The following is a 21,368-nucleotide window of genomic DNA, read 5'->3' as shown; positions in this document are numbered from 1 at the left end:
TTTTTGGGGGAATTCCCTGAAATTTTAGTGGTTTTTTTCGGGGGGGGGGTGGTGGGGTCCCAAAACGGGTCACAAGCAGCAGCTTTTGGGGCCGTTTCCCCGGATTTTGGGGCCGTTTCCCCGGATTTTGGGGCTTTTTTTTTGGGGGGGGGGGGGGGATTTCCCTAAATTCTTTTTTGGGGGGGCTCATTTGAGGACTCCCCCTTATTGGGGGGGCGCTCATTTGGTGCCCCCCTTCTGGTTCTTTTTGGGGGGGGGGGAGGGCTCACATATGGCCCCCTATTTTGGGGCTAAAATACCCCCCGGGTGTTTAAGGGAGGGGGACCCCAGAATCCCCCCAAATTATTTAGGGTGCGGGTGGGGGTCCCAAAATGTCCCCTCCAATGATTAAGGGTCGGGGGGGCTCAAAATGCCCCCCAAATCATTTGGGGTGGGAGGGGGCCCTACAGTGCCCCCCCCCGAGGTGCTTAAGGTAAGGGGGGGCCCCAAAATGCCCCCCCCAATCGTTTGGGGGGGGTCCCAAACAGCGGGATTTAGGGGATTTCCCCAAAATTTGGGGTCGGGGGGCGCAGGGGTATGAAATGTATTTTTTTTAGGGGATTTTCCCCCAAATTTTAAGGGGGAGGGGCAAAACTGCGGGTTTTGGGGGATTTCTCCCCAAAATAAGGGTTGGTTTGGTCCCCAAAAGTGACGTCACGGGGAGGGATTTGGGGGGATTTGCCCCAAAATTTGGGGTCTGGGGGGGGGAATCCTACAGGCACACCACAAGTTTTGGGGGAAATTCCCCAAATTTGGGGGTTTTGCTGGGGGGAGGGGGTCCCAAAAGGGGTCGCAAGCAGCGGTTTTCGGGGAATTTCCCTCGATTTTGGGACTTTTGGGGTGATTTCCCCAAATTTGGGGGTTTCGGTGGGGGGGAGGGGGTTCTGAAACGTGGGTAACAAAGTGCAGGTTTTGGGCGATTTCCCCAAAAAATTTGTTTTTTTTTTAAGGGGGTGTCCCCGTGCCCCCCCCCTTGCGTCACAAGCAGCAGCTTTTTGGGGCGTTTCCCCCAAATCTGGGGCTTTTGGGGGGTCCCTGATTGGAGGGGGGGGGGAAGAGGTTTTTGGGGGAATTCCCTGAAATTTCAGTGGTTTTTTTCGGGGGGGGGGCGGTGTCCCTAAGCGGGTCACAAGCAGCAGCTTTTGGGGCCGTTTCCCCGGATTTTGGGGCTTTTTTTTGGGGGGGGGGGATTTCCCTAAATTCTTTTTTGGGGGGGGGCTCATTTGAGGACTCCCCCTTATTGGGGGGGGGCTCATTTGATGCCCCCCTTCTGGTTCTTTTGTGGGGGGGGCTCACATATGGCCCCCTATTTTGGGGTCCCCAAATCCCCCCCGTGGGGGCCTTGGGGTGTAGGGGGAGACCCCATGGGATTGCCCGGATTTTGGGGCTTTTTCCCCGGATTTTGGGGCTATTTTTTGGGGGGGGGGGATTTCCCTAAATTCTTTTTTGGGGGGCTCATTTGAGGACTCAAATGCCGCCCCCCAAGTCATTTAGGGTCAGGGGGGACTCCAAAATGCCCCCCAATGATTTAGGGTCGGGGGGCTCAAAATGCCCTCCCCAGGGTGTTTTAGGTAAAGGGGGGCCCCAAAATGCCCCCCAAATCATTCAGGGTGGGGACGCCAAAATGCCTCCCCCAAATCGTTTGGGTGTGGGGGGGAGTCCCAAACAGCGGGATTTAGGGGATTTCCCCCAAAATTTGGGGTCGGGGGGCGCAGGGGTAAGAAATGTATTTTTTTTAGGGGATTTTCCTCTAAATTTTAAGGGGGGGCAAAACTGCGGGTTTTGGGGGATTTCTCCCCAAAATAAGGGTTGTTTTTTTTTGGGGGGGGGGGTAACTGGGGTCACAAATGGGTTTGGGGGAGTTTTCCCCAAATTTGGGGTTTTGAGGGGTCCCAGCAGCAGCTTCGGGGGATTTCACCCCAAAATGGGGGGGGGGGGGGGCACAAATAGCAGCTTTGGGGGATTCCCCCCAAATTTGGGGGTCTCGGGGGGGGTCCTAAAAGTGACCTCACGGGGAGGGATTTTGGGGATTTTCACCCAAAATTTGGGGTCTGGGGGGGGAATCCTACAGGCACAGCACAAGCAGCGGTTTTGGGGGAAATTCCCCAAATTTGGGGGTTTTGCTTGGGGGGGGAGGGGGTGTCCCAAAAGGGGTCGCAAGAAGCGGTTTTGGGGGAATTTCCCCAGATTTTGGGTTTTTGCTGAGGGGGTCCCCGAAACGGGGTCACAAGCAGCGGTTTTGGGGGAAATTTCCCCCAATTTTGGGACTTTTGGGGAGATTTCCCCAAATTGGGGGGTTTCGGTGTGGGGGTCTCAAACGTGGGTAACAAAGTGCAGGTTTTGGGGGATTTCCCCCAAAAGTTTTTGTTTTTTTCTTTTTGGGGGGTGTCCCCGTGCCCCCCCCTTTGCGTCACAAGCAGCAGCTTTTTGGGGCGTTTCCCCCAAATTTGGGGCTTTTGGGGGGTCCCAGATTGGAGGGGGGGGAAGAGGTTTTTGGGGGAATTCCCTGAAATTTTAGTGTTTTTTTTCGGGGGGGGGGGGTGTCCCAAAACGGGTCACAAGCAGCAGCTTTTGGGGCCGTTTCCCCGGATTTTGGGGCCGTTTCCCCGGGTTTTGGGGCTTTTCTTTTTGGGGGGGGGGGCGGATTTCCCTAAATTCTTTTTTGGGGGGCTCATTTGAGGACTCCCCCCCCCCCTTTTGGGTGCCCCCACCCCCAAATTCCCCCCCCGCCTCGTCTGTGCCCCCCCCGCCTCGTCTGTGCCCCCCCCAAATTTTTGGGGGGTGGGGGCTGTTTTCGGGGCCCCCCACCCCAAAAAAAAACACGGTGGGGTCCGGGAGGGAGCGGCGTTTATGTACAGGCGGGGGGGGCAGAAGTGGGGGGGCCCCCCGGGAGAACGAGGCACTTGGGTGGGGGGGACCCCAAAATGCCCTCCCCCAATGATTTAGGGTGAGGGGGGCCCCAAAATGCCCCCCCAGGGTGTTTTAGGTAAAGGGGGGGCCCCAGAATCCCCCCCAAATTATTTAGGGTGCGGGTTGGGGTCCCAAAAATCCCCCCCAAGTCATTTAGGGTCAGGGGGAACCCCAAAATGCCCCCCAATGATTTAGGGTGGGGGGGTCCTCAAAATCCCCCCCAAATCATTTGGGGTGGGAGGGGCCCTACAATGCCCCCCCCAAGGCCCTAAAGGTAAGGGGGGCCCCAAAATGCCCCCCCAAATCATTCAGGGTGGGGGTGGGGACCCCAAAATGCCCCCCCAGGGTGTTTTAGGTAAAGGGGGGCCCCAAAATGCCCCCCCCCAAATCGTTTGGGTGTGGGGGGGGGTCCCAAACAGCGGGATTTAGGGGATTTCCCCCAAAATTTGGGGTCGGGGGGGCGCAGGGGTAAGAAATGTATTTTTTTTAGGGGATTTTCCCCCAAATTTTAAGGGGGGGGGCAAAACTGCGGGTTTTGGGGGATTTCTCCCCAAAATAAGGGTTGGTTTTTTGGGGGGGGGGGTAACTGGGGTCACAAATGGGTTTGGGGGAGTTTTCCCCAAATTTGGGGTTTTGAGGGGTCCCAGCAGCAGCTTCGGGGGGATTTCACCCCAAAATGGGGGGGGGCCACAAATAGCAGCTTTGGGGGATTCCCCCCAAATTTGGGGGTCTTTTGGGGGGGTCCTAAAAGTGACCTCACGGGGAGGGATTTTGGGGATTTTCACCCAAAATTTGGGGTCTGGGGGAATCCTACAGGCACACCACAAGCAGCGGTTTTGGGGGAAATTCCCCAAATTTTGGGTTTTCTTGGGGGGGGGGGGTGTCCCAAAAGGGGTCGCAAGCGGCGGGTTTTGGGGGAATTTCCCCAGATTTTGGGTTTTTGCTGGGGGGGTTCCCCGAGACGGGGCCACAAGCAGTGGTTTTGGGGGAATTTCCCTCGATTTTGGGACTTTTGGGGGGATTTCCCCAAATTTGGGGGGTTTCGGTGGGGAGGGGGTCTCAAACGTGGGTAACAAAGTGCAGGTTTTGGGCGATTTCCCCCCAAAAGGTTTTGGTTTTTTCATTTTTGGGGGTGTCCCCGTGCCCCCCCCCCCTTTGCGTCACAAGCAGCAGCTTTTTGGGGGCATTTCCCCCAAATTCGGGGCTTTTGGGGGTCCCTGATTGGAGGGGGGAGAAGAGGTTTTTGGGGGAATTCCCTGAAATTTAGTGGTTTTTTTCGGGGGGGGGGGGGCTAAACGGATCACAAGCAGCAGCTTTTGGGGCCGTTTCCCCGGATTTTGGGGCCGTTTCCCCGGATTTTGGGGCTTTTTTTTGGGGGGGGGGGGGATTTCTTTTTGGGGGGGGCTCATTTGAGGACTTCCCCCCCCTTATTGGGGGGGCGCTCATTTGGTGTCCCCCTTCCGGTTCTTTCGGGGGGGGCTCACATATGGCCCCCCTCCAATTTTGGGGGGAGGGTTCCCATTTGAGCCCCTTCCGTCAAATTTCTTTGGGGGGGGCTCATTTGGGACCCCCCTCAATTTATTTTGGGGGGAAGCTCTTTTGGTGCCCCCCTCCATATTTTCAGGGGGTGGGGGTCATTTGGGGCCCCCCTTAAATATTTTATGGTGGGGGGGTCTTGAGGCCCCCCTCAGATTTTCGGGGGGTCTCATTTGGGGCCCCTCCCCTCCATATTTGGGGGCGCGTGGCTCAATTGTGGCCCCCCCTCAAATATTTTTTCGCGGGGGGGTGTTCATTGGGGCCCCTGCTCAAGATTTTTATGGTGGGGGGGCCTCAGTTGGGACCCCCTCACTTTATTTTGGGGGGGGGGCTCATCTGAGGACCCCCTTCCCGATTTCTTTGGGGGGGGCTCTCACTTGCCCCCCCTTTTTTTCGGGGGGGGCTCACTTGGGCGCCCCCTTTATTTTTCGGGGGGGGGGGCCTTAGGGTCGCCCCCGACCCCGTTTTGGGGTCCCTAATTTGCGGGGTGACCCCACGGCACCGGGCCTGGGTGGGTTTTGGGGTCCCTAGGGGGTGCTCAGGGTGGGGGGGGTCCTTAGGGCTGCCCCCGGCCCTATTTTGGGGTCCGCAAATCCCCCCGGGGGGGCCTTGGGGTGCAGGGGGAGACCCCATGGGATTGCCCCCCCTTGGGGTGCCCAGGGTTTGGGGTGACCCCATAGGGCTGGGTCCGGTCCCTTTTGGGGTTCCCGGGGGGTCCCTAAGGGGGGGGGAGTGGGGGCCTTTAGGGTTGCCCCCAGCCCCTTTTGGGGTCCCGGGGGGGTCCCCAGGATTTGGGGCGGCCCCATGGGACTCCCCCCATTTTGGGGTCTGAGGGGGGTCCCCGGGCTTCCCCCCCCCATTTCGGGGTCCCCCCACCCTCTCTCCCCCCGCCGCTGCCCCCCCCAGCTCGGCCGCCGCAGGCGGGGACGCCCCGGCCAGCGCCCCCCCGAGCCCAAGGGCACCGAGGCGCCGCCGACCCCCCCGGGACCCCCCTGCCGGAGGTGAGACCCCAAAACGGGGCGTGCCCCCCCACACTGGGTGTGTGACCCCCCCCAGTTGTCCTCTTGGGACCCCAAATCCCCCCCTTGTGTGTCCCCTCCCCCCCAAATTCTCCCCCTTTGCCCCCCCCCCCCGGGGTGCCGCCCCCCCCCTTTTTGGGGTACCCCCCCAATCCTCCTTCGCTTTTTGGACCCCCCCAAATTCTCCCCCTTTTTGCCCCCCCCCCCCCCAAATCCTTCTCCCACTTTTGCCCCCTCCTCCCTTTTGGGACTGCCCCCCCCCAAAATCCCCCCCCCCCGCCGCCATTTTGGGTGCCCCATCCCAAATCCCCCCCTTTTGTGCCCCCCCCCAAATTCCCCCCACTCACCCCCCTCTCCCCACAGGTCTCCGCCGCCCCCCCGCCGCCAAGTGATCCCACCACCACCACGGGGGGGGGGCACAAGGAGGGGCCCACACCAGGTGCCCCCCATGGTTTTTGGGCCCCCCATGGTTTTTGGGCCCCGCAATGTTTTTTGCCCCCCCCCAATATTTCCCAGTTGAAGGACCCCCCACAGTAAAGATGTTTGAACCGCAGCGACCTCCCCGCCTCGTCTGTGCCCCCCCCCAAATTTTTTTTGGGGGGGGGGGCTGTTTTCAGGGCCCCCCACCCCAAAAAAACCACGGTGGGGTCCGGGAGGGAGCGGCGTTTATGTACAGGCGGGGGGGCAGAAGTGGGGGCCCCCCGGGAGAACGAGGCACTTGGGTGGGGGACCCCAAAATGCCCCCCCGTCATTTGGGGTGCGAGGGGCCCTACAATGCCCCCCCCCAAGGCCCTAAAGGTAAGGGGGGCCCCAAAATGCCCCCCAAATCGTTTAGGGTGTGGGGGGGTCCGAAACAGCGGGATTTAGGGGATTTGCCCCAAAATTTGGGGTCGGGGGGGGCGCAGGGGTAAGAAATGTATTTTTTTTAGGGGATTTTCCCCCAAATTTTAAGGGGGGGCAAAACTGCGGGTTTTGGGGGATTTCTCCCCAAAATAAGGGTTGGTTTTTTTTTGGGGGGGGGGGGTAACTGGGGTCACAAATGGGTTTGGGGGAGTTTTCCCCAAATTTGGGGTTTTGAGGGGTCCCAGCAGCAGCTTCGGGGGGATTTCACCCCAAAATGGGGGGGGGCACAAATAGCAGCTTTGGGGATTCCCCCCAAATTTGGGGGTCTTTTGGGGGGGGTCCTAAAAGTGACCTCACGGGGAGGGATTTTGGGGATTTTCACCCAAAATTTGGGGTCTGGGGGGGAATCCTACAGGCACACCACAAGCAGCGGTTTTGGGGGAAATTTCCCAAATTTTGGGTTTTCTTGGCGGGGGGGGCGGGGGGTCCCAAAAAGGGGTCGCAAGCGGCGGGTTTTGGGGGAATTTCCCCAGATTTTGGGTTTCTGCTGAGGGGTGGGGGTCTCAAAAAGGGGTCACAAGCAGTGGTTTTGGGGGAATTTCCCCCGATTTTGGGACTTTTGGGGAGATTTCCCCAAATTTGGGGGTTTCGGTGTGGGGGGGTCTCAAACGTGGGTAACAAAGTGCAGGTTTTGGGCGATTTCCCCCTAAAACAGTTTTGTTTTTTTCTTTTTGGGGGGTGTCCCCGTGCCCCCCCCCTTTGCGTCACAAGCAGCAGCTTTTTGGGGGCATTTCCCCCAAATTTGGGGCTTTTGGGGGGTCCCTGATTGGGGGGGAAGAGGTTTTTGGGAGGAATTCCCTGAAATTTTAGTGGTTTTTTTCGGGGGGGGGCTGTCCCTAAACGGGTCACAAGCAGCAGCTTTTTGGGGCCGTTTCCCCGGATTTTGGGGCCGTTTCCCCGGATTTTGGGGCTTTTTTTTTTTTTTTTTTTTTGGTGGGGATTTCCCTAAATTCTTTTTGCCGGGGGGCTCATTTGAGGACCCCCTTCTGGTTCTTTTTGGGGGGGGGGGGGGCTCACTTATGGACCCCGCCTCCAATTTTGGGGGGAGGGGTCCCATTTGGGCCCCCCTCAAATTTCTTTGGGGGGGCTCATTTGGGACCCCCCCTCAATTTATTTTTGGGGGGGGGGAGCTCTTTTGGTGCCCCCCTCCATATTTTCAGGGGGGTGGGGGTCAATTGTGGCCCCCCTTAAATATTTTGGGGGGGGTCTTGAGGCCCCCCTCAGATTTTCGGGGGTCTCATTTGGGGCCCCTCCCCTCCATATTTTGGGCGGGAAGGCGTGTTCATTGGGGCCCCCCCTCAAGATTTTTATGGTGGGGGGGCCTCAGTTGGGACCCCCCTCTCTTTATTTTGGGGGGGGCCTATCTGAGGCCCCCTCCCGATTTCTTTTGGGGGGGGGCCTCTCACTTGCCCCCCTTTTTTTCGGGGGGGCGCCCTCAGTCGGGCTCCTCGTCGCCGCCCCCCTCCCCCAGGCGCCGCAGCTCGGTGCTGGCCTTGTCCTCGCCGCCCCCCCGGCAGCAGCAGCAGGGGGGGGTCCCGGGGGAGCCGCCCCCCCCCCTCGCTGAAGGGGCGCCCCCGCGTCTCGGGCAGCCGCAGGAAGGTGAAGAGGGCGAAGCCCCCAGCAGCGCTTCGAAGAACAGGAACACGAAGGGGCCCAGCGCCCGCTGGGGGGGGATTTGGGGGGGGGCGTTGGGGGGGGGCCTTGGGGTGCGGGGGCCCCCCCGGGGCGTTTGGCCCCCAGAGAGGGGCTTCCCCCCGTAACCCCCAAATTGTCCCCTGTTGCCCTCCGTCCCATTGTCTGCCCCCCATTACTGACCCCCCCACCCCAAAACCCCCCCATTGCCCCCCCACCCCATAACCCCCCCATTATTGCCCCCCATTGCCCCCCCACCCCGTAACCCCCCCATTATTGTCCCCCTGTTGCCCCCCCACCTCAATTGCCCCCTTAAATGTCCCCCCATTGCCCCCCACCCCGTAACCCCCCTATTGCCCCCATTACTGACCCCCCCACCCCAACCCCCCCATTATTGCCCCCATTGCCTCTCCAATTATTGCCCCCCCTCAGTTACCCCCTTAAATGTCCCATTATTGCCCCCCATAACCACCCCCATTATTGTCCCCCATTGCCCCCCGACCCCATAACCCCATAACCCCAAATTCCCCCCCCCCGGTCTCCTTTGGGTGCCCCCCCAAATTCCCCCCCCTCTCTTTTGGGTCCCCGCCCCCCTTTTGGGTGCCCCCCCGCCCATTTGGGTGCCCCCCCCCCAAATCCCCCCCTTTTGTGCCTCCCCCAAGTGATCCCACCACCACAACGGGGGGGGCACAAGGAGGGCAGCGCCCCCCCCCGCCTCGTCTGTGCCCCCCCGCCTCGTCTGTGCCCCCCCGCCTCGTCTGTGCCCCCCCCAAATTTTTGGGGGGGGTGGGGGCTGTTTTCGGGGCCCCCCACCCCAAAAAAACCACGGTGGGGTCCGGGAGGGAGCGGCGTTTATGTACAGGCGGGGGGGGGCAGAAGTGGGGGGGCCCCCCGGGAGAACGAGGCACTTGGGTGGGGGGGGGGGACCCCAAAATGCCCCCCCGACGTCATTTGGGGTGGGGGGAGCCCTAAAATGCCCCCCCCGAGGTGCTTAAGGTAAGGGGGGGACCCCAAAATGCCCCCCCCAATGATTTAGGGTCGGGGGGGGGCTCAAAATGCCCCCCCCAGGGTGTTTAAGGGAAGGGGGGACCCCAGAATCCCCCCCCCCAAATTATTTAGGGTGGGGGTGGGGGGTCCCAAAAATCTGCCCCCAATGATTTAGCGGGGGGGGGGGGGGGGTCCTCAAAATCCCCCCCCAAATCATTTGGGGTGGGAGGGGCCCCTACAATGCCCCCCCCCACCCCGCAGGCCCTAAAGGTAAGGGGGGGACCCCAAAATGCCCCCCCCAAATCATTCACTTGGGGGGGGGTCTCAAAATGCCCCCCCCCAGGGTGTTTAAGGGAAGGGGGCACCCCAGAATCCCCCCCCCCCCCAAATTATTTAGGGTGTGGGTGGGGGTCCCAAAAATCTGCCCCCAATGATTTGGGGGGGGGGGGTCCTCAAAATGCCCCCCCGAAATCATTTGGGGTGGGAGGGGCCCTACAATGCCCCCCCCCAAGGCCCTAAAGGTAAGGGGGGGACCCCAAAATGCTCCCCCCAGGGTGTTTTAGGTAAGAGGGGGGCCCCAAAAAGGGGCCTCAAGCAGCGGTTTTGGGGGAATTTCCCTCGATTTTGGGACTTTTGGGGAGATTTCCCAAAATTTGGGGGGTTTCGGTGTGGGGGGGGTCTCAAACGTGGGTAACAAAGTGCAGGTTTTGGGCGATTTCCCCCCAAAAGTTTATGGTTTTTTCTTTTTGGGGGGTGTCCCCGTGCCCCCCCCCCCTTTGCGTCACAAGCAGCAGCTTTTGGGGGCATTTCCCCCAAATTTGGGGCTTTTGGGGGGTCCCTGATTGGAGGCGGGGGGGGGGGGAAGAGGTTTTTGGCGGGAATTCCCTGAACTTTTAGTGTTTTTTTTCGGGGGGGGGGGGGCGGTGTCCCTAAGCGGGTCACAAGCAGCAGCTTTTGGGGCCGTTTCCCCGGATTTTGGGGCCGTTTCCCCGGATTTTGGGGCTTTTTTTTGGGGGGGGGGATTTCCCTAAATTCTTTTTTAGGGGGGCTCATTTGAGGACTCCCCCCCCCCCTTTTGGGTGCCCCCCCCCAAATTCCCCCACCCCCCTTTTGGGTGCCCCCCCCCCAAATTCCCCCCCCCCGCCTCGTCTGTGCCCCCCCCCCAAATTTTTTGGGGGGTGGGGGCTGTTTTCGGGGCCCCCCCACCCCAAAAAAACCCACGGTGGGGTCCGGGAGGGAGCGGCGTTTATGTACAGGCGGGGGGGGGGCAGAAGTGGGGGGGCCCCCCCGGGAGAACGAGGCACTTGGGTGGGGGGGGGGCCCCAAAATGCCCCCCCCAAATCATTTAGGGTGGGGGGGGGGTCCCTAATATCGTCCCACGATGATTTAGGGTGAGGGGGGGGCCCCAAAATGCCCCCCCAGGGTGTTTTAGGTAAGGGGGGGGCCCTAAAATGCCCCCCCCCAAATCGTTTAGGGTGGGGGGGGGTCCCAAACAGCGGGATTTAGGGGATTTCCCCCAAAATTTGGGGTCGGGGGGGCGCAGGGGTAAGAAATGTATTTTTTTTTAGGGGATTTTCCCCCAAATTTTAAGGGGGGGGGGCAAAACTGCGGGTTTTGGGGGATTTCTCCCCAAAATAAGGTTTTGTTTTTTTTTGGGGGGGGGTAACTGGGGTCACAAATGGGTTTGGGGGAGTTTTCCCCAAATTTGGGGTTTTGCGGGGTCCCAGCAGCAGCTTCGGGGGGATTTCACCCCAAAATGGGGGGGGGGGGGCACAAATAGCAGCTTTGGGGGATTCCCCCCCAAATTTGGGGGTCTCGGGGGGGGTCCCCAAAAGTGACGTCACGGGGAGGGATTTGGGGGATTTTCACCCAAAATTTGGGGTCTGGGGGGGGGGAATCCTACAGGCACACCACAAGCAGCGTTTTTCGGGGAAATTCCCCAAATTTGGGGATTTTTGAGGAAATTTCCCCAAACTTAGTGTTTTCTTTGAGGAGGGGGCCCCAAAACGGGGTCTCAAGCAGCGGTTTTGGGGGAAATTCCCCAAATTTGGGGGTTTTGCTGGGGGGGGGTCCCCGAAAAGGGGCCACAAGCAGTGGTTTTGGGGAATTTCCCCCGATTTTGGGACTTTTGGGGAGATTTCCCCAAATTTGGGGGGTTTCAGTGTGGGGGGCGTCTCAAACGTGGGTAACAAAGTGCAGGTTTTGGGCGATTTCCCCCCAAAACGTTTTGGTTTTTTTTTTAAGGGGGTGTCCCCGTGCCCCCCCCCCCCTTTGTGTCACAAGCAGCAGCTTTTTGGGGCCGTTTCCCCCAAATTTGGGGCTTTTTGGGGAAATTTCCCCAAACTTAGTGTTTTCTTTGAGGAGGGGGCCCCAAAATGGGGTCACAAGCGGTGGGTTTTGGGGGAATTTCCCCCAAAACTTGTGGTGTGCCTGTAGGATTCCCCCCCCCCAGCAGCTTCCTCAGAAGGGCAGAGGCCCACCACAGGGCAAATCTGCAGGCGGAGGCCAAGCAGGAGACCTGGGCCGAGCAAAGGCAGCCAAAGGCTGGAGGTTCGGAGGGGAAGGAGCAGAGAAATTTCTCTGTGAAGCGAAAATGCTGAAGACAGCTGCAGGAAGGCGTTCCCACCCACGAGAGGCCACCACGCTGACAGTCCCTGTCATAACCGTACTATCGCCAGCGAGCTCGGAGGCCAGCCTCCCCGAGGCACCCACCTACAACGTCTTTAAACTACAGCCACCGAGAGGCGAGGCAGCGCAGCTGCTAAAATCGAGGCCCGAGTCTTTCTGGTCGCTGATGAAAGAACCTCAGAAGAAGGTGCTGTCAGCACACAGCACAAAGAGCCCCCAGCCGCTGCCACCGCTGTGCGAAGCGCCCGTGTCACTGCAGCCCCATCCACCAAAGGGCAGACCAGGGATCTCCAGGACGGAGAGGCCCTGGCCACACTGATCAGGGCTTGCAGTGCCCTGAGGAGAGATCGTTCCTCTGGAGGTGGCCGGACAGGTATGGGATTCGAAGAACCATAGGAGCATTTAGGTTGGAAAAGACCTCTGACTGTTGATCAAGTGTTGATCGGAGTTGATCAAGTCCAACCGTGAACCTAGCACTGCCAAGTCTGCCACTAAACGATGTCTGTAAGCAGCAGATCCCCACATCTTTTGAATACCTCCAGTGATGGCGACTCAGCAACATCCCCGGGCCCCTGTTCCAATGCCCTACAAGGCTTTCAGTGAAGAAATGTTTCCTAATATCCAACCTTAACCTCCCCTGGTGCAACTTGAGGCCATTTCCTTGGCCTGTTGCTTGTTGTGTGGGAGAAGAGACCGATCCCTACCCTGCTCCAACCTCCTTTGAGGCGGTGGCAGGGAGAAGCTGTAGGTTCACATTTGAGTCACTGCTGGGTGCTGTCTCCTTGTAGGAAGGCAGAGTTTTGGGGGCAGTGGGGGCTGTTGGGAGCCCCCTCGGTGCTGGTCGATGGAATGGCTGCGTTCCCTGCAGCCGTTAGACACAAGTCCCTCCTTTTGCAGTGCTGTCCTCCCTTCTGCTGACACGCAGACACACCAGGCCACGTCTCCTGTGAGCGCGGGGAAGGCCTAACAAAGCAGGAGGCTGCTCACGGCCAGAGGGGAGAGGGTTTGTCTGCAGCTGGGTGCTGCTTTGGAGGCGTGTTGGGAAGAGAAGGGCTTTTTGGGTGGGCCTGGCAGAGCTTAGGAGCAAAACCCTGCTGCTGGCCGGGGTCTGGTGAAGGGGTAAAGAGAGGGAGGGAAATGGCGGCCCTGCCCTCGCTGTTGTGGCCTGAAGCCATGCCCGGGGTCTGCGTGGGGGCAAAGAGCTCCAAAAAGTGGCAGTGCTGACTCAGAGGCGTTTCTCTTGTTTTCCAGAGATCCATCAGTCTTTGGACCACAAGGAGCGAGATGGAGGAAAACATGAGGAATGTTTTGTGAAAGATGGCTGAGTTCTCATTTGTTCACAATGCGGTCTCACCGGTATCAGCATGAAGCTTTCCATCTGGGCTGTGGCTCTGCAATCGGCCCAAGCCGTGCTGGAAGCGGGGCCATGTCAGGGACATTCCCCTGGGACATTTTTGCTCTGCGGGATCTTTTTCATGGCCTCTCCGGGAAGGAACCCCCCTTGTTGGCAGCGGCAGACGGGGAGCAGAGACCGCCTGAGCTTCCACCCTAAGGGAGAAGGGAAGGCAGGCGAGCAAGGCAGAGCCGAGCTGAGCTGGGCCAGGGTTTCCCCTCCAGCCTGGAGGAGTTCCAGGTGCTGGTTCTTCCTCCATTTCCCCTCCTCAGGCCGTGTCCCGGCGGCCATGCCGGGGGACTCCATCTCCCAGCGAGCCGCAGGGCCGTGAGCAGGGGCACTGGTGCTGAGGGCGCCGCCCAGCCGCCATGCGGGGGGCCTGCAGAAACAGGGGAGCCTTTTGGCTCCAGTGACCGGCCTCCAGCTGGATTTAACCCCATTCACCGCGACTCTTTGGGCCCAGTTTTTAACCCAACGAAGCGTACACCCGTCCAGGCCTCGAGCAGCCATTTTCTCCAGGAGAATGCTGTGGGAAATGGGGTCAAAAGCCCTACTGAAGGCTAGGTATTTCCTAGCAGACATCTGGTGAGTTCAAGCCCCCCAGACCTCAGCGGTTTCACTGTGATAGAAGTAGCTCCGTATGCACGGCACCAGACCACTGAGCTGGCTGCGGTATTCGTGCTCATCCCAAAACCAGTCCTACCCATCACACAGCAACCCCACGTCAAGTGAGGTGGCCCAAAACAGAGAGGTATGGCAGTGTTATTGTGCCCGTAGCTATGATAATTACTCCTTGACCAGCTTAAACAATGCACGTGGAGATCCACAGAAGGACAAAGCCACCCAAAGCGCACTTCTCCACCCACCATCGCACCCTTTTGTATTAACAGGACGCGTCTTTAAGTCGTCAGAGTTTATCTGAGAAAGATCCAGGGGCCTTGAAACATCTTGAACCACAATCACAAAACACCTGGTATGGACTGGGGTGTGCCGGTGCCTTACGACCCAAGTCTCCCTGGTCAGCCGGCCGCTGGTGGCCGTGTCACAGCAGAGCGGTGGCCGTGTCACAGTGGCTCTGTGACACGGCCTGGCTGGCTGGGGTATAAAAGGGGACGTGGGCGCCTGTCCTGCACTCTGGATTGTTCAGAGGACGAGTGCAGAGATGAGCATGAACGCGACCTCTGCCAAGGCGAGGAAATCCTCCTGCATGAAGTCGACCCGGATAGCACTCTGGGACAGCATGCAGCGCAGGTGCCTGATGCCCAACGTCACCGCCAAAGGTACAGGCACCCCCAGCACCGCGGGAGTGTCGTCGTGAACCACATCTGGGGCTTTCCTTGGGCGAGACCCAGTGCTGGAGCCATCCCGGGGTGTCTCCGTTGGGGCTTTTCATCTGCCACCGAACCCCGGGTCTGGGGGTGCTGGAGCTGTGGGACCACCAGACCCAGCATGACCAGGCACCAAACCCCGGGTCTGGGGGTGCTGCTGGAGGTGTGGGGCCACCAGACACCCTGTGACCAGGTTTTCCTTTGCCTTCCAGAGCAAACAGACGTCTGGAATACGGTGGCCGGCTACGTGCTGCAGCAGCTCCTGCAATGCAAGGTGGGTCGGCGCCGCGTCCAACTTCTCTGCTTGGAGAAGTGTGGAGTCCCCACAGCCCGGGGCCGCAGACTGCAGCGACTCTTCCCCTCCCCGGAAAGTTGGAAACTCACCCCAAAAGTCCCCACCGAGGGACTGACAGGCACCACACAAGCGTGGTATCACTTGTGGTAGGTGCTGTCATTTCTCAGGGCTGATCCCAGCCATTGGAAGCCCCTGGGTCCCCTCAAGCTGCTTATGCCTTGGCTCCAGCAGAGCATTTTCGGAAGGGCAAGGGGAGGGAGAGGACTGGGATGGGGCCACCTCCAGCTCTTCCTCCGGCCGGTCCTCACCCTTCGGCCCTTCTCTTCCACGCGCAGGGCGTCCGAATTCCCACTCTCGGCTCCTTCGACATAATCCAGAAACGGATCCAAGCTGGGGACACGGCTGTGATTTTGCAGTGGCCGGTGTTTCACCTGGCCACCAACCTGATAAACACGCACCACCTCGTGGATAGCAAGGGCAGCCTGCCAGGTAAGGCGGTGGATGAAACCTTGCTGGCTGCACGGCCGGGGCACACGGGGCATCGCCTCCGTACTCAAAAGCCGGGTCCATGGAGCCAGCCCAAAGCTGGGGCAATCTGGGTGATGGCTGCAATGAGCAGCGCGTGGGGAAGATGCGTGAAGGGTCGCTGGGTGACCGACACCATCCCCTCCGTGTGATTTTCCAGCCCATAAGAAGCTGGAGCCCCTGAGACGTGCCAAGGTGGCGGCGGACGCCTGCGTGTCCTGGCAGAAGGCCGAGAGCTGCATCCGAGGCACCATGTCCCTCATCTCCCAGTGCCTGCGGGAGGGGGAGAACATCGCCCTCGTCCTGAGGGACGTGGGGGTGCTCCTCATCGAAGGCACTGGGGTGGAGATGAAGTTCTACTATGACTTCCTCGAGATGCTGTGTGGGAAGGAGGACCTTCAGAACGCCGTTTTGAAGGTGAGGGCTTTCTTTTGGTCCGGGCAATCCAAAGGTGGTGTCTGAATGGCTCGGGCCAGGCCAAAGTGACGGTCCTGCCCGCTCTGGGGTCTTGGGATCCCCACCACCAGGGATGTCCTCACACCTCCGTGCTCCCCCCTGCAGGTCCCGCAGCTGATGGACACCGTGGTGTCCCGGCTGGCAGTCGTGGCCTCCCTGACGTCCTCTGGCCGCGTCGTCATCTTTCCCGAGTGAGTATGTTTGCCGACTTGGCTGCTCGATGCAGCTGCTCAGCTCCAGTTCGGTGCTGTTTGGCCAAAAACAGCCTCCATGGAATGTGAAAACGTGCCCATGAGCAGGCGATGACGGAGAGCAGAAAGGGCTGCTGGTGCTGAAGGGCACACCAGGGTCTTCTCCTTGCGTGCAGGTTCGACGTGGAGTTGCTGCCCAAATCATCATCCAGGAAACCCACCAAGGCCTCAGGAAAACTCCCCGGGGAGGAGAAGAAAAAGAAAGATGGAGTCTTGCCACCTCTCAGCCAGGGCAAGAAAGGTAAAGCCGCGGCCGGCTCCTTCCCGTGGCACGGGCAGCCAAATTCTGCGACCCAGTGGGCTCATGTCCTGGTGAGGGTGCTCCAATGCCCCAGCTTGACCCAAAGCTTCTGCCCGCCAGCTGGGCACAGCCTTTTGTCCTGATATCTTGGTGGCTTCCCCAAAACCGAGCCCTGGGATGGGAAGTGGCCAAGGTGCCTGTGCGTGGGTAGGGCAGGAGGATGGGGATCCGAGACCCCGTGCACCCCCCTGGGAACGATGTCAGCAGCAGCAGCACCCCACTTCTGACCACATCCGTCCTTTCCAGCCTCAGCGGGATTGCTCGACCTGCCTTTCACTGTGCGCTCGAGTATCCCCAAATACGAGATCCCACGGCTGAAGGAAACAAAAGCAGCGGAGAACGGGAAGAAGTCTGGGATCAGGTGAGGCCGGAGGCTCACAGCCGGAGCTCTACGCGGTTGTTTTCTTCCCAGCGGGGAGCCCCTTGCCCAGCCCCAAACACTCCGGGCTGGGGCTGCCCCGCAGTGCTGAAGGCAGCACCCGGAGGGGTGGGATGGGGCCAGTGCCGTGCAAGCAGGCGCACGTCTTGTGGGTGCAGGATGCGGCCCCAACGCCATCGTGTGCTCAGGCAGATTTTTTTGATGTGTTTTCAGCCAGCTGCCAGTGATCCCGGGGCTGCCTCCTGCCAAAAACCAGCCTTTGGCCAGCCAAGGCAAGCGCAAACTCACAACCAGAAGCGAAACACCAGGGACGAGCCAAGCGCAGGCAGCGACACCTCAGGGGGTCACAGGAGAGGAGCGAGGAGTGGAGCAAGTCCTCCGTGGTGGTGGACTGCCAACAATTCCCACAAAGACAAGCTACAGGAAGCTGTCTCACCCTTTGAGACCCCTGACTGTGAAGAAAGTCCCCCAAATCATCATATCATCACCATCGAGCTCCGAGGAGAGCCTGCCCCTGAGGCCCCACTATAACACCTCCCTGCTGATGCCCACCCTGGACAGTACATCCAGGACAATGGTACCCGAACCATCCAGAGCAAGGCGCCTGGGGCCGCAGAGGCCCCATGCACAGTCTGAGATCCCGGAGCTTTGGAAGCGTCACCTCAAAAAGTAAAAGCGAAAACGATTGGTGTGTGTGTCCTTGTCAGGTGCTGTCTCCTTGTAGGCAGGCAGAGTTACTGGTGGAGGTTAAACAAAGGGATGTGCACCTCCACGCACGCTCTTCCTCTTATGGAGGACGTCATGTCCAGACGCTCTGAACACAGGGGCAGCTTTCAGCAGAAATCACTGGTCAGGGCCCAAACCATTCTCTTTAGGTCACAAAACCCTATATTCAGGGCCCCAAACCCTCTCTTGAGGGCCCAAACCCTTCCCTTGAGGGCCCAAACCCGTCTCTTCAGGGCCTAAACCCTTCTCTTTAGGGTCCAAACCCTTCTTTTGAGGGCCCAAACCCTTTTCTTTAGGGCCCAAACCCTTCTTTTGAGGGCCCAAACCCCTTTCTTTAGGGACCAAAACCCTTCTCTTTAGGGACCAAAACTCTCTCTTTAGGGACCAAACCCCTCTCTTTAGGGTCCAAACCCCTCTCTTGAGGGCCCAAACCCCTCGCTTTAGTAACCAAACCCCTCTCTTTAGGTCCCAAACCCCTCTCTATAGGGCCCAAACCCTTCTCTTTAGGGGCTAGGCCCTCTCTTAAGGCCCCAAACCACTATCTTCAGGCACCAAAACCCCCTCTTTAGGGCCGAAACCGCTCTCTTTAGGGCCCAAACCCCTTTCTGTAGGGCCCAAACCCATTTCTTCAGGCCCCAAACCCCTTTCTTTAGGACCCAAACCCTTCACTTTAGGGCCCAAATCCCTCTCTTTAGGGCCCCAAACCCCCTCTTTAGGGCCCAAACCCCTCTCTTTAGAGCCCAACCCCCCCACTTAAGGACCCAAACCCCTCACTTCAGGGCCCAAACACTTCTCTTTGGGGCCCAAACCCCTCTCTTTACGGCCCAGACCCCTTTCTTTAGGGCCCAAACCCTTCCCTTTAGGGCCCAAACACTTCTCTTTAGGCCCCAAACTGCTCTCTTTAGGGCCCACACCTCTTTCTTTAGGACCCAGACCCCTTTCTTTAGGACCCAAACCCTTTTCTTTAAGTTCCAAACCCCATTCTTTAGGACCCAGATCCCCTTCTTTAGGGCCCAAACCCTACTCTTTAGGGGCTAGCCCCTCCCTTAAGGCTGCAAACCACTCTCTTTGGGGCCCAAACCCTTCGCGTTAGGGCCCCAAACCCTTTAGGGCCCAAACCCCTCTCTTTAGGGCACAAACCCCTCACTTTAGGGCGCAAACTGCTCTCTTTAGGGCCCAAACCCCACTCTTTAGGGACCAAACCCCACTCTTTAGGCCCCAAAAGGCTCTCTTTAGGCCACAAACTGCTCTCTTTAGGGCCCAAACCCCTTTCTTTAGGGCCCAAAACCTTCAGGGCCGAAACCATTCTCTTTATGGCCGAAACCCTTCTCTTTAGGGCCCAAACCCCTCTCTTTAGGCCCAAACCGCTCTCTTTAGGGCCCAAACCCTTTTCTTTAGCTACAAACCCTTCTCTTTAGGGTCCAAACCGCTCTCTTCAGGGCCCAAACCGCTCTCTTCAGGGCCCAAACCGCTCTCTTTAGGGCCCAAACTCCTCCCTTGAGGACCCAAACCCTTCTCTTTAGGGCCCAAACCCCACTCTTTAGGACCCAGATCCCCTTCTTTAGGGCCCAAACCCCTCTCTTTAGGACCCAAACTGCTATCTTTAGGGCCCACACCTCTTTCTTTAGGGCCCAAACCCCCTTCTTTAGGGCCCAAACCCTTCTCTTTAGGGACCAAACCCCACTCTTTAGGACCCAGATCCCCTTCTTTAGGGCCCAAACCCTTCTCTTTAGGGGCTAGCCCCTCTCTTAAGGCTGCAAACCACTCTCTTTAGGGCCCAAACCCCACTCTTTAGGGCCCAAACCCCACTCTTTAGGGCCCAAACCCCACTCTTTAGGAACCAAAACTCTCTCTTTAGGTCACAAACTGCTCTCTTTAGGGCCCACACCTCTTTCTTTAGGGCCCGCACCTCTTTTTTTAGGGCCCGCACCTCTTTTTTTAGGGCCCAAACCCTTCTCTTTAGGGACCAAACCCCACTCTTTAGGACCCAGATCCCCTTCTTTAGGGCCCAAACCCTTCTCTTTAGGGGCTAGCCCCTCTCTTAAGGCTGCAAACCAATCTCTTTGGGGCCCAAACCCTTCGCTTTTGGGCCCCAAACTCTCTCTTTAGGGCCCAAACCCTTCAGGGCCCAAATCCCTCTTTTTAGGGCCCAAACCACTCTCTTTAGGGAGCAAACCGCTCTCTTTAGGGCCCAAACCCTTTTCTTTAGGTCCCAAACCCTTTTCTTTAGGTCCAAACCCTTCTCTTTAGGTCCAAACCCATCTCTTTAGGGCCCAAACCCCTCTCTTTAGGGCCCAAACCGCTCTCTTTAAGGCCCAAACTGCTCTCTTTAGGGCCCAAAGCCCTTCACTTTAGGGCCCAAACCCCTCACTTTAGGGCCCAAACCCTTCTCTTTAGGGCCCAAACCCCTCTCTTTAGGACCGAAACCCTTCTCTTTAGGGCCCAAACCCCTCTCTTTTGGACCGAAACCGTTCTCTCTTTAGGGCCCAAACTGCTCTCTTTAGGGCCCAAACCCTTTTCTTTAGGCCCAAACCCTTCTCTTTAGGGCCCAAACCCGTTTCATTAGGTCCAAACCCTTGTCTTTAGGCCCCAAACCCCTCTCTTTAGGAACCAAACCCTACTCTTTAGGGACCAAAGCATTCTCTTTAGGCCCCAAAATGCTCTCTTTAGGCCACAAACTGCTCTATTTAGGGCCCAAACCCCTTTCATTAGGGCCCAAACCCTTCAGGGCCGAAACCCTTCTCGTTAGGGCCCAAACCCCTCACGTTAGGGCCCAAACCCTTCTCTTTAGGGCCCAAACACTTCTCTTTGGGGCCCTGACCCCTCTCTTTAGGGCCCTGACCCCTTTCTTTATGGACCAAACCCTTCTCTTTAGGGCCCAAACACTTCTCTCTAGGGCGCAAACCCTTCTCTTTAGGGCCCAAACTGCTCTCTTCAGGGCCCACACTTCTTTTTTAGGGCCCAAACCCTTCTCTTTACGGACCAAACCCCTCTCTTTAGGGCCCAAACCCTTCAGGTCCAAAACCCTTCTCTTTAGGGCACAAACTCTTCTCTTTAGGCCCAAACCCCTCTTTTTAGGGCCCAAACCGCTCTCTTTAGGGCCCAAACCCTTTTCTTTAGGTCCAAACCCTTCTCTTTAGGGCCCAAACCCTTCTCTTTAGGGCCCAAACCCTTTTTGTTAGGTCCAAACCCTTTTCGTTAGGTCCAAACCCTTCTCTTTTGGGCCTGAAACCCTTCTCTTTCAGGCCAAACCCTTTTCTTTAGGTCCAAACCCTTCTCTCTAGGCCACAAACCCCTCTCTTTAGGGCCCAAACACTTCTCTTTAGGGCCCAAACCCCTCTCTTTAGGGCCCAAACCCTCTCTTTAGGGCCCAGACCCCTTTCTTTACGGACCAAACCCTTCTCTTTAGGGCCCAAAGACTTCTCTCTAGGGCGCAAACCCCTCTCTTTAGGCCCCAAACTGCTCTCTTTAGGGCCCACACCTCTTTCTTTAGGGCCCAAACCCTTCTCTGTAGGGGCTAGGCCCTCTCTTAAGGCTGCAAACCAATCTCTTTGGGGCCCAAACCCTTCGCGTTAGGGCCCCAAACCCTCTCTTCAGGGCCCAAACCCTTTTCTTTAGGCCCAAACCCTTCTCTTTAGGTCCCAGAGCCTCATTTTTTGGTGCTGAATCTCCACAGGAAGCCCCAAGCCCTCCTTCAAGCAGAGACGGCCTTATTTGTAGGGTATAATGAGACCTCTGAGGGACGAAGGGCTCGTTGTCAGACCCTAATCCTCATTTCAGGGCCCCAAAGCATCACAGTGGGGTCCACACCCCCATTTTTTGGGGATCAGAGCTTTGGTTTGGGATTTCAAGGCTTCTCGTTGCACACCCACAGCTGCATTTTAAGGGCCCCAACCCTCATTTTTAGGACCCAAAGCCTCCTTTTAGGGTCCAGGCCCCATCTTAAGGGTCCAAGGCTCCCGGTTTGAGCATCCAAAGTTTGGGGGTTTGCATTGGGGTGACGTGGCAAGGGGGTGGCAGCGGGGGGCACCCCCAAATTGAAGGATAAGGGTGCCCCCTG

At 58.4% G+C, this 21,368-nt stretch overlaps 1 protein-coding gene across 1 annotated transcript; it reads left to right on the top strand.

Moving 5' to 3' along the window:
- Positions 1-11,461: 11,461 nt before the first annotated feature.
- LOC106029684 (uncharacterized) lies at positions 11,462-17,271 on the top strand. The gene is made up of 9 exons (XM_048056790.2): positions 11,462-12,027; positions 12,906-14,327; positions 14,588-14,649; positions 15,006-15,159; positions 15,356-15,612; positions 15,757-15,842; positions 16,019-16,143; positions 16,450-16,564; positions 16,796-17,271. Exons 2-9 carry the CDS (start codon positions 14,210-14,212, stop codon positions 17,253-17,255), a joined length of 1,377 nt encoding a protein of 458 aa, XP_047912747.1. The 5' UTR covers positions 11,462-12,027; positions 12,906-14,209; the 3' UTR covers positions 17,256-17,271.
- Positions 17,272-21,368: the final 4,097 nt, after the last annotated feature.

The sequence above is a fragment of the Anser cygnoides genome, chromosome 31 (assembly GCF_040182565.1).
Source record: "Anser cygnoides isolate HZ-2024a breed goose chromosome 31, Taihu_goose_T2T_genome, whole genome shotgun sequence".
Classification (NCBI taxonomy): domain Eukaryota; kingdom Metazoa; phylum Chordata; class Aves; order Anseriformes; family Anatidae; genus Anser; species Anser cygnoides.
Note: the sequence above shows the minus strand (reverse complement) of the source record. Positions and strands in the feature narration are given on the sequence as shown.